The 12,723-nt window shown below is 32.8% G+C and overlaps 1 protein-coding gene across 1 annotated transcript in view; it reads right to left on the bottom strand.

Annotated features, from left to right (window-relative positions):
• Positions 1-404: 404 nt before the first annotated feature.
• Positions 405-12,723, bottom strand: part of LOC128999486 (regucalcin-like) — a 76,289-nt gene continuing 63,970 nt past the window's right edge. The window contains exons 2-6 of the mRNA XM_054426038.1: positions 8,112-8,289; positions 7,388-7,591; positions 4,794-5,009; positions 3,691-3,818; positions 405-719 (exon numbers count right to left, since the gene is read on the bottom strand). Coding sequence (XP_054282013.1) covers positions 405-719; positions 3,691-3,818; positions 4,794-5,009; positions 7,388-7,591; positions 8,112-8,289 — 1,041 coding nt within the window. The remainder of the gene's footprint in view (positions 720-3,690; positions 3,819-4,793; positions 5,010-7,387; positions 7,592-8,111; positions 8,290-12,723) is intronic.

Below are 12,723 nucleotides of genomic sequence, written 5' to 3'. Positions count from 1 at the left end.
TTTTTTTTTAGTAAAACAAACTTAGTAAATCAACTCGATGTGGATTATTCAATGTGGAATAAAATGTTTTGGTTAACTTTGACATTAAACTTAATAGCTTCTACATAAAGCTTCTACATAATGAGACGGAAATGCCCAGCAAATACACGTATAAATTTACATGTTTGTAATTAAAAGCTATGGACTGTAAATTCCAATACTCGACTAAATTAAGGAATTCGATTTAATAATTATCGAGGCAAATCTTTCTAAGAGGCGTATTTTAAAGGAAAATTGCATTATAGTTACCCAAAACCCCTAGAAAACAGACTTAAAGGTAAATTATTGACGAATTTTTGTCTGAGTATGTTTTATGTATTCTGTTTTTTGAATATTTTGGATGGTCAGTTTAAATTCCCTTTCTCCTAGCAGCATTTCTTCAGCATATCATCTGGTATTTTGACGGGTCTGCTGGGTCTCGCTCCTGTCACTCCAAGCCCAGTTATCATAAACGTATATCCAGATTTTGGGTAATCCGTAGTACTTGCGTTTGGATTTTGTTTTTTATTTTTGAGAATCTTTGTCCAATCGAAACGAGCGGTTGTTACAAAAAGAATGTCGAGGTCTTTGCCGCCAAAACACACAGACGTCGGCCACATGGTTTCGGGTATTGTTATCTCTTCCGCCTTCAAGGATACCAGTGGATTCGGACCCAATTGCTCATGATTAATTCGAAACACCTGAAACATTAATTAAATAATTTAAGTATCCAACTGCAATATAATCGTGGTTGATATTTTGTTAAATGATTTTTTTTTTATCTATAAGATTATAAAGACCAAGCTACGATTTAACAACTTGTAAAATTAACAAAATCGTAAAGATCTTTTTTAAAAACACGAACAGATAAAAGGTTACTCAATTTGCTTGGTAGCTTTGCTTATACTGCAGTATTTTTCTCGTACATTTTTAATCCTATATAGTGTATAAGCCCCTAAATAAGCGAGTAACATAAGTTAAGATTTTGAAGTCTGTAAAATCACTAATAAAATATAAAAATGTAAGAGCATTAAACAAACGTTGTATTTTGTTAAACTTCGGAACGACAAAAAAATAACAGAAATAAAAAACAAACTTGTTTTAATAGTAAATGACCATAGAGTAATCAAAGACATTGCACATCTTCTCACTTTAAAAAACTCGCATGCTCCTCTTTTTGAATAATACCTATGCTTCTTAGTTACGTCTGCTTCTTAGTTGATCGGTGTGCCGCCAATATTCCCTTCCTTCTTGACTTACAATATATAGGGTGCGCCAAAATAACCTGACAGTTTTTAATACTAAAAAACTGAAGAAAAAAATACAATTTTATATATTAAATAATGTTATATTGTACACACTACTATGCCATTTTCACTTATGAAAAATTATATCACTTATGTGATGTCCTTCTCCTAAACGCAGGCTTCCCATTTTTTTGCATATTTGCAGTCACCCTCGCCTGATGAATAGAAGCAATCTCTTCCCTGATACACTGCTTGAGTTCAGGGATGGTTTGACATTTCGAAACAAAAAGTATCCCCACAGCCAACAGTCACACAAAATTAAGTCTGGGGATCGAGCTGACCACAGCACATCACCAAACCAAGAGATCCCTTTACCGGGAAAGAGTTCACGCAAAGCTGACATTGAATAATTGGCTGTATGACAAGTTGCGCCGTCCTGTTGAAACCACGTGTTATGTCTATCCCTCATAACATCCGAAGTTGTGGAACCAAAAACCCCCTCAGTATTTCCAAATAGCGTTCCGAGTTTACAGTGACAGGGGCTGTTCCCACTTTCGTCCTCAAAAACATATGGTCCGATGACTCCAAACAGTGCCACACCACACTGCACCACACTAGACAGTAACTTTCTTTTGACGACGTGATGTTTTACCAAACATAACCTAAAAATGGCATAACATAAGCAATCGTTCACTACAACAATGAGGTCTCTTATAACAGCTGACTTATTACAAAACAGAAACCGTGAGGTTTTTTGGCGCACTCTTTGTGATACTAGACCAGGCCTTCTCAGAATTCTTCTTCGCACACTGATTGTTTTACCCACACTGGATCGCCTGGTTTAAACTCTCTCCACTTTGCATGTACGTCGTGATTCTTTTCTGTCTTACCAAAGCTTCATCGATGTTTGCATTCACATCTGGTTTAAGAGTACTGAGTTTGCACCTCAGTTGTCGACCGTACAACATTTCAAATGGTGTATTTTCGGTAGTTTGGTGTGGCGTGGTCCTGTATTAAAAAGGAGAGTTTGAAGTCACTTGGATAGAGTGTGTCCATCTGATCCATATGTCAGTCCAGTACAGTGAACTCATTGCCACCTTGTAATTTCATCATGATATCTTCAAACCGTAGTAGGGGATGTTGCACAGAACTAATGAAAGGGTTTATAGTTCATTTGAAGTCGCCACAGATTCTGACTTTCCCATTGTAATCCAGTATATAGAGACATAAATAGGGGGGTTAACTTACAAACGGTCCGGTAGTTCTATATTTGTTATATGTTGTCTAGGAGTGTAAGTAGGTGTAGCAAAATTATCCCCCCCCCTCCGCGCCCACCTAACCACCATATTGGAAAAATCGAAAATCGAAAAAATCGGTAATTTCAAGAGATTTCCGCCTATATCTCCGTTTTGGTGCGTTTTAGCGAAAAATATGTAACGTCAATGTTTTAGACAGTTGAATTTTCTATATTATAAGTTTAACAATTAGTTTCTGGGACTTATGGATACAATGATCTGATTTTGATGAAACTTAGTATAAACGTGTAAACCTACATTTATTCGAACGAGTTGCAATTTCTTTCCAAACCATTTTGTTAAGCTCAAATAAACAAATACTTTAGTATACTAAAGCATTGTTGTATGCTACGGAAAAAAAAATTAATTTAATATTTCAATATTAATCTTATGGAGAATAAATAAACTGTTGTAGCTTGCTTATCCATGGATATATTTTAATAACATTTTTAAATTTCGTTGTATTTTGTTAAACTTCAGAACAACAACAAAGTACAGAAATGAAAAACAATCTTATTTTATCATTCAGCTGATCAATTAATTAACCATAGAGTAATCAAAGGTATTACAAAGCCAATTAGTTTTTTTCGGCTTTTAGTGAACTTTCCATGTAGGGAATAAGCTATTACCGTAGGTTTCATGGTAAGACCTGCACTGGGACCGATTTACCTTTTTGTTTTGAGGTCTCCAAAGGTAAAAAACACTTCGTTCGAATTCGAATCAATATATGAATATAAATTCACACAATTGATATCCCAAACTTCATATGTATCAAATGTTGTTTATGATTGTCATATGCTTGCATCGGCATATTCCACGGTCCTGTGGGTCGATATGTTACGAATAATTGCATAGCGTCTATTACAATATTTATTTGACCTATAATATTTATTTGTTAGTTTTAGTCCAAAACTAATATGCCTATGTAACTAGATTAGTTTGAGGCTGGTAGTTATTGACATTAAATTGTAGATAGTGAAATAAACATTTTAAAATACCCTTTTCCATAAAACATTGGCAAAAATGAAAAATATTTATCGTTTTGCAATGAAAGTAATTAGATTGAGTCAAGAAAACTCCTAAATAAAATCAAAAGTTAATAAGACCTTAAACCTTTCCTTAGACCTTACCGTCCCCAGACCGTTGCCAGGGATCCACAGCTGCCCTTCATTGTCGATGGTCAGTCCATAACCAGAAATGTATTCAGGTGTTTCTGCTGTGGATTCGTATAGGGTGTACCAGGCCCATCTCGATTTTCCTAAGACACAACATTTTTTTTCAATTCAGTTACCCATTTAAACAATGGTCCACATTAATTTTAGGTTGTAATAAATCTTTAGAGAATTAAACTTAGGTTTTATTAAGCAAAACAGAATAAATAAACAAACCTACTAAAACATTAAGAATGTCAGCTGACATTTTGTACAGTACTTAGAATATCACCACATTCCTCCGCTCTAGTAAATTTTATACGCAGCAAATTTCTTAGGTGACACCTTTGGTCTGGTCGACCGACGTGGTGACACGAAGGACGAGGTTGATCGCAAGGAGTGCTGCTGGTTTGATGTTCATTATTTTCAGGAACACCCTGACGTTGCTGGTGGTAAACATAAATTTGCATAGGTTTGAAGGAGCGATGATAAATTGAAATAGACCTTTAGAGAATAAAACTTAGGTTTATCATAGTGTTTTATTTTACTTGATCCTCAACTGCCTATTTTGTCAGTAACTATCAAGCCAGCTAGAATAAGTAAGTTAATGTTTAATTTTTTGAAAGTTAAGTTAAAATAAGTAAAATACAATTCATTTATATCTTAGTTGTGGAAAAATATTCCTGTTTTAGTACATTTTGAGTTAAATGCAACTACAAACCATTGGAGGGGGGGACAGCTAAAACTGATGGTCGCATTTTGTCCGTAATATCCTTCAAGTTAAAAAGAACTATTTAGATCGGCTCGCAGTCTTAGTCGTGTAAGAAATGAACTGCTAGACACAGTTTAAGCCCTTCGGGCGTAGGCAAATTTGGCCTAGTTGCGACTAGTGTTCTCAGGCTAGTGTCCGAAGAGTAGTGGAGGTTTTTAGTGGGTAGTCTTTGAGTCTTAAACCAGTTGTAGTCCCACACAACAGGCTCGCCAACTGTGTGCGTAAATGCATTTTTCCCACCTCTCTCTAAAAAATCCCCAAAAAACCTACAAACTATAATTTGTACACTAAGTAGACATGATTTACATACCTAGTTCATCTTTTTTTCTATCATAGTTAACCTTGTATATAATATGGTTCCAAGAATCCATAAAGAATATAGTATTGTCGTCCAAACTCCATTCCATACCGTTCATCATCTCCTTTCTAGAGAACATTCGTTTTAATTGTTTTCCTTCGTCAATTTTGTTGATAGATGCAAATCTATAGTCATACCAACGTGGGCTGGACCCTGGTTTCAATGTACCTGATCAATAAAAACCATTAATGTATAATGATGCGAACATGACTAGTTTGGCCTTATTCTACCCCATTTTACAGCTTAAATCGTAATATTTCATAGTTATTGTTTACATAATTTTTTTTAGGGAATTTCCATAGGGAATTAGCTATTACCGTAGGTCTTATGGTATACCTGGGACCGATTTACTTTGTCGTTTTGATGTCCCCTGTGCCTTGCGCGTCACCGTTTTATATATGTGCTCGGCACGCAAGCAGAACATACTGGCTGAAATCACATTGCCAAACGCAACAATGACAGCAAAATGACAAATGTCTAAAAAAAAACCTCTCACGTCCCTTCTTAGCCGTGTAACGTCGATCAAGATCTGGGCGACTTCTCTCCATATAATTTAGTCAATAAGTATTTAAATATAAGTAGTAATTGTTAGGTTGTCAGAATTAGCAACATGATATAGTTAATGTTTAGTTAGGGGTTGCCGGAGAGAACCCAGAGTCTTTTGGATGTAGTTTTACAATTTAAAATGTCGGTGTTTTCTTAAGAGGCACCGGCATTCAGCTTGTTGAATCAAAGTAACAAATTCACATGGTTCTAAATTGTTCAATTTTTCTCCGCTGTTAATTCCCAAAATATATTACTTTAATCAAATTTCATGTATTATTCATGTCAACGTAATTCTTACAATTTCAGGTAGTGATTTAGTAATAAGGTTTTCATGTTATAAATTTGTTAATCACAGCTCATCCAAAGCTTGCTTAGGGTGTTCACGGCACGATCAACCTCAGGAAAAAACCTCCCCTTTAAAATACAGTTACAGCCCTTCCCAATTCCTCGACCTTATAGTTACTTCATTACATATTTTCAGGTCCCAACCCTCATCTATCCATACCACTCTTCCATTATTCCTCAGACACATCCCACCAGTTTCAATCAGTTACAACCAATCGACACAATGTTGTTACACCTTAAAGGCCAAAAAACCATCTGTTCGGATTCATATATATTACATATTTATATATCTATATATATTAATGAAAAAATAACATTATTACAAATAAAGAACACTTCTACATTGGTCAGACAGGACGTTCTTTTACATCTAGATTCAAAGAGCACATTCAAGCTCTTAAGAGTAACAACAGAACATCCATGAAATCAAACTTTGCTGAACACCCTTTTATCGACTAACCACAATTGCATCAATTAAAAAAAAAAACATCAAAATTCTAAAAGTTATAAACAAAGGAAATTGAATGGATTCAACTGAAAAATATTTCATATCCGAAGAAGATCGAAATAAATCCAAATCATATTTTAAATAGCCCAATTCCTTCAAGAAACCCAATCTTTTACCAAATTTTAGAATTAAATAATCAGTAACAAAAAAAATTTTCAAATCTTGTCTAGTTCTATAAATCATCCGTAAAATCTAAATTATATTTATTTATATACAAACAAACAATGTAAACAAAAGGTTAGGATATAATGTTATTTGAAGTTTGAAAACGGACTTATGTCCAAAACATGTAAAAAAAACACTACTTAAAAATTAATATTCAGGATGCTCAGTTGTTCTTTTTAACTACTACAATCTATATATATATATATATATATTTATATATACATATCTATATACTGTATATTGTTTTTATATTCGTGTCCGTTAGCACGATATCTCGAGCGAAAATGATCCGATTTTAATGCAATTTGGAACAAACTTGTAAACCTACATTTATTCGAACGAGTTCACGAACCGACATGCTCAGACCAAGGAAACGACGTTTTATTGGGGGGATTTATGGGATAAATCTTCTTTTTTTTTACAATAAAAACCAAAAATTCCCGAAATATTTAAAAACCATTTTTAAGTACTTAATAAACAAATAATTTAGTATCTTGAAGTGTTTTTGTACGTTTGCAAAGGAATTACAAAGAAATTTAAAAATTTAAAATTCCCATGTCATTTTTATAAAGAATGAGTAAACTGTTGTAGTTTGCTTGGTTAGGGATATATTTTGATTAAACTAATAAGAAACTAAAGTTAAGGTTAATGATTTTTAAATAGAAAATAAATCTGACAGTTTTAAGGGAATATTATAGTAGAAATCCTGCCAGGTAAATATAAATTCGTCTAGCCTGCAAGTTTGCTGTGGTTAGGGTATTCTAATTTTAAACTGGATCAAGGTAACTTTTTTATAACATGGTTTTTTTATCTTAACTTACATAACAAGTTGCCGTGCATAATACTGGAGAACAGGACGAAATAAGGCCTAGGAGACGTTAAAAAACAAGCATTCCCCTCAGCATGTGTACCCAACACAAAACAAATCCAGCCTCCCACATTCTTACCCATGACCTTGCATTCAGTTTAATTGCCAACTTACCAGCCCAAAGTCGTCCTGCAGAGTCCGCTTTTCCATCATTAAATCGCTTACCATTTTCCAAGTGAAATACCTCAACAGGATTGATATCTCTGTTACTTGTACAATCCCACCGAATCAAAGCCAGAGCACCTCCCACTCCTATAAGGAACATATCCTGTGTCCCTTCCACTTGAATAGCCATGGACAAAGGTCTCAGCTTGCCTCCTGTTTGTATTGAATTTGTGTTAGAATAGTCTTAAGATCCAGTGGAGGATTTTTTTCAATGTTCGGTAAAAGGGACTTTTGACGTTTAAATAACTAGATTACAGCAACAGTTACTATCGAGTAAAGAAATTACAGTGCAGTTCAGTTTTGGTAGCAGTAATGGAACAGGATTGAATAGTATAATTTGTCTATAATTGTAGTAAAATAATAGTCATGAAATATACCTTCATAATATGAAGGGTTGAAGCTATATAATGAAAACCAAACCTCTTTAGTTTTGGATTTTTTTTTTTTGTGTATCAGGATTATTTTTTTATATTTTCTATTTTTAGTTTGCTGTGTTAGCTTAGCGTTTTTTTCAATGCTTCCACAAATAATATTTCAAAACAATAATGTATAAGTGCTTTGAATTGAAATAAAAAAAAATTGTCTTATAATGTTGCACCATTCTATGTGTTAACGTAACAGTGCTATTATTAATGCAGTAAGTAATCAGGTTGTATTGCAATTGGATCCCTGCCTATTGTAGCCTTGAAGGTCACCCCTGTGTCTGGATTGTAGCAGACGATAGACATTGGGTCATCATCGTAACCCATTTCTAGCCAGTAAAGTCGATTGTGTTCACCATCCCAGTAGAGTCCTCCGGTAAACCCATCAACGACTTCAGAGTTTACGGTACTAATTTTATAGTCTTTATTCTGAAACAATATTTAGGTTAAATACAATTTACTCTTTTACAGAACACCAATAAGTGTTAAGTTTGTTGATTCAAATACTTTTAAATTTTTAGGGACTTGTATACTTCTAATTGGATAATATCAGGTCAGTAAAATTAGGTTAAGTATTTTTTTATTAATCGTTGAGTTGTAGTTTCATTTGACTCAATGTAAAAATGTACATATTGTAGAGCTCTCGCATCTATTAGCGAATTTTCCTATAGGGAAGTAGCTATTGCCGTAAGTGGCACGGTAAGACCTAGGCCTGGGACCGATTTACTTTTTCAATTTGGTGTCTTCAGACCCGAAAAACACCGTCATTATGAGTTTTTAAAACCCATAATGACGTTGGTTTTTTTTTAATATGTTCTATGTTAAATTGGACTTTTCCAACGTGTCTTGTGTTTAAAACTACACAACGTTTCTGGAGGTGGGTAAACTCCTCCCGTTATCAATTGAAAAATATTAATGCTACATTAATCGGGTGTACAATAATAACTAATGCTACAAAAACGGGAGGAGTTTACCCACCTCCAGAAACGTTGTGTAGTTTTAAACACAAGACACGTTGGAAAAGTCCAATTTAATATAGAACATATAAAAAACACCATTCGTTCAAATTTTTATGTACTCGGTTGTCGGTTTTCAGTTTTGTAGTTTTTTCCCTTGAATGAATTATTTAAATAAAAATGTTCTCTCTACTCATGTAAAGGTAGTACAAACGGGAAAAAATGGAAATTGTAACTTACTTTAGGTAAGGGCTAATATACAGCAACTGAAAGAAGTAGATAAATAATTTACAACAAACAAGTAAGTACAAACAAAGTCGAGGTCATATAAATATAGGGTTGTTTAATGTATAAATGATTTCCCAGTCTTATTTCATGAGTCATCAATGTCCGAGCATAGTTTATTTGAACCAAAAACAATTTATTTGTGCAAACTGTGATGATTCGGAACTGTTTTTCATTTTATTGCCTTTTGCCTTATTTTTAAAAATATTATAGAGTAGTGGTTTGAAAAACAAAACATGAATTAGGAAGAATACATAAAATACATTAATGGTAGAGATTGGCGTAAATATGCAGACTTTATGAGAGAGGGGTGTGAAAAGAGTTAGAAATTAATAAGAAAATTTAATTACGAATTAATCAAGTTGAAGAATGTTGTATTTTCCTTCACAATTCAAGCAAACAATCAACATATTTTCTATATTGTATATTCATTGATATTTTTATATAATTCATTGCCACATAAACCTATTATACCTATTAACAATAAAAGAGTTAATCAATCAAAAAAACTTTATGTATGCTTTCCATAAATTAATATAACTTGGATGTAATTAGGTATTTTATTTGTTTGTGCGAGGAATTTATTAGAATTTGTTTGATTTTAATTTCAGAATTGTGTTTCATATTAATATTCAGGTGTGCCAACCAAACGAACGGTTTTGGCAATTGTATTATTAAGTGTTAAAATAAAGCAATTCATTCGTTCATTCATTCATTCATTCAAACATCTTAGTCTAGTAAAGCCACCATACAGGTAAGGGATGAATTACTTCTACACGTATATTAAAATATTACTCACAATAGCTTTTACAGCAGGCAAAATAAAAGCACCAAAAACCTGTAATAATAACGAAACAAATTAGTATACCTGCAAATATTTTAAGGCAAATTATGTAAATTTCTCACACGATATCTGATGCAACATATATTAGAATTGCTCATCCTATCTATATACAGGGTGATTGATATAAGAGTGCCAGCTATTTTATTCGAAAGCTATAATAGATATAACAAAATGTAAAATTGTAACTATTTGAAACATTTTGGTCAAGTTTAAAAAATAATTTTAGCCGCCATTTTTCCAATATGGCCACCAACTTTGATTTTTTTTTTATGAAAGACCCTATATTTTATGATTGTTTTAGTAAGTAAATGAAATTTAAAAACGTTTTTGTTCTTGGGATTTATTTTCTAAAGCTACTGTTTAGGATTTACATCGTGTACATTCTGCATTAAATAGCTCCTAAACGAGTACGTTTAAAGCAAAAATGCTAAGAGTAAAAAAGTCTTAAAATTTCATTTAAATTCTAAAAAGACCATAACATACATAAAAATATGTATTTCATTGTTTCGAAAATTGCCACCATTTTTCAAAATGGTAAGGAAATTTGAAAATAGGAACACTGTGTATGTCATCTTTTTAGAATCTAGATGCAAGTTTAAGACTTTTCCTTTTGACATTTTTGTTCTAAACGTACTCGTTTAGGAGCAACTTATTGCAGAATGTACACCACAAGTCATTTTTCCTTAGTTTTAACACGCTGTAACTCCTAAACGAGTAGCTTTTAAACGTTACGTTTTTAAATTGCATTTACTTTCTTAAGCAATGATAAAATATAAGATTTTCCTAAGCACGAATCAAAGTTGGCGGCCATATTGGAAAAATGGCAGCTAAAATAACTTTTAGAACTTGACCAATGTTTTAAATAAAAAATCCAAGGCTGTTGCAGTTTAAAATTTTGTTATATCTATCATAACTTTCAAATAAAATAGCTGGGACACTTATATCAATCACCCTGTAGACTGTAAACGTTTCGAAAATGACATCTTGGTTAATAATATGTATTTCGGCAATGTTTCCATGCCCTGAATGTTTAAACGTCAGTTATTTTTTATAGAATATACTATGTTAAAACTTCTCTTGTAAAACTGTGGTTTACTAAAATTGTGGCTAACTATATTACGGCCAATAAAAGTGACATTAAATTTAGTCCAAAACCATGTAATATTACATAGTTTAACTACACTTATAATATCACTAACCTAATCACCTAATCACTAACAGTATTATTATTTTAGTTTAAGTTGATCTAGTGAGTGGCTTATGTAATTTTTATCTTCGTCAATCATCGTCAGAATAAATAATCTAATTGCAATAATCACTTTGAGTTTCACCTCATGTCATCAAGCCCTACAAACAAGTAATAAGAAAGAAGATGAATATTTTTCATTACACTACGATGTTTTAGCCGTTTTTAAAACTTATATTGTAGGCCAAAAGCTACGTACATAGATGTATAACTCAAGCTTAATAATTCCATAGATGGCTACGTGTCCATGCCAGCTGTCATAGTCATTTTGGGGCCGAGATGGTTTTTACATCCCTAGGGCCGAAAATCAACTGGTGGCTTACTTTCTTAAAACATACATATTAAATAAACAATCAGTGTTCATAGCAAAACAATAGACTTGTTTTATTGTCACCGCTGCCTAGCAACTATTTATTATTTTTCCTATTCCTAAAATATTTCTTCACACAATCTTAAAGCTGCAGTTGTGTTGACTGTCAGCGTTTATTATTTTTCTGGTGATTAGTGGTAATAGTTAATAATACATATAGGGTACAGTGTGGTTAAAATGGCGTTCGTACCACGGACCGAAATAGTTTTGCAGCTTTCAATCTTTTTAAGTTCTCGACTTCGTCTCAAACTTAAAAACTATCTTAATTCTGCAAAACCTCAGTTTTCGGTCATAGGTTCCGAGATGTACTTTGAATAAACTATTTTTTTTTTTAATTTCAATTTATTACAATCATGTGTTAGTGCAGATTTCTTCCGGAATATAAATAAAATTTCTGAGTTTAAAATTAATTGGAACTCGCCACTCTATTCCCCAAAATAGGTGATCAACCACAGTCTGTAAAAATCAATTGACGTACACAAATCAAACCCAAAACCTGATGACTCTAGTAAATAATGAGAATATTGCAACTCGGGATGAAAGTACTTACAGTTAGAAGCAATACATATACGATTTCCATTCTTGAATCCAGTTTCCATGAATTTCTTCACAACTCGTTCAACAACTTTGTACGTGAGTACAAGTATTTTGCTTGTGAGTTACAATAATTACTGTTAATCGCATAAACGACGATCAACAGCTGCACAAACAAATGGTGCCAATTTAATGCTACCTCTACTGACAATTTTGTTACACAGTATTATTTTTAAAAGTCGAAAGTTTTTACAATCGATGTTGCCTCAGAATCACCTTTTCATCAAATAGTCAAAGGTATATAAGTACAACTTTTAACAATACTTATTGATACAGTATTTGAATCAACATAATAATAGTTTTCGTAATAGTGTGCATCATATAAAAATCCATGAACAGCAATGACCGAATACTCTCAATGGCAAGCTATGATCACACCTATTTAAATATTTTTACTTGAAATAATATAAAAATATTTTGTGCCAGTGTTTCAAAAAAAATACAGGGTGTCCTGTAAGAAAACAGCCAAACTCCGGGAAATGGTTTTATAGGTCAAAATAAAGAGAAAATCAACATTACATGTTTTCCTAAATCGCTTCATTTACCAGATATCCGCCATTTTGTATTT

The sequence above is a fragment of the Macrosteles quadrilineatus genome, unplaced genomic scaffold, assembly GCF_028750875.1.
Source record: "Macrosteles quadrilineatus isolate MER2022 unplaced genomic scaffold, UCM_ALF_1.0 Scaffold_8__2_contigs__length_117827958, whole genome shotgun sequence".
In the NCBI taxonomy this organism is placed as follows: Eukaryota; Metazoa; Arthropoda; class Insecta; order Hemiptera; family Cicadellidae; genus Macrosteles; species Macrosteles quadrilineatus.
Note: the sequence above shows the minus strand (reverse complement) of the source record. Positions and strands in the feature narration are given on the sequence as shown.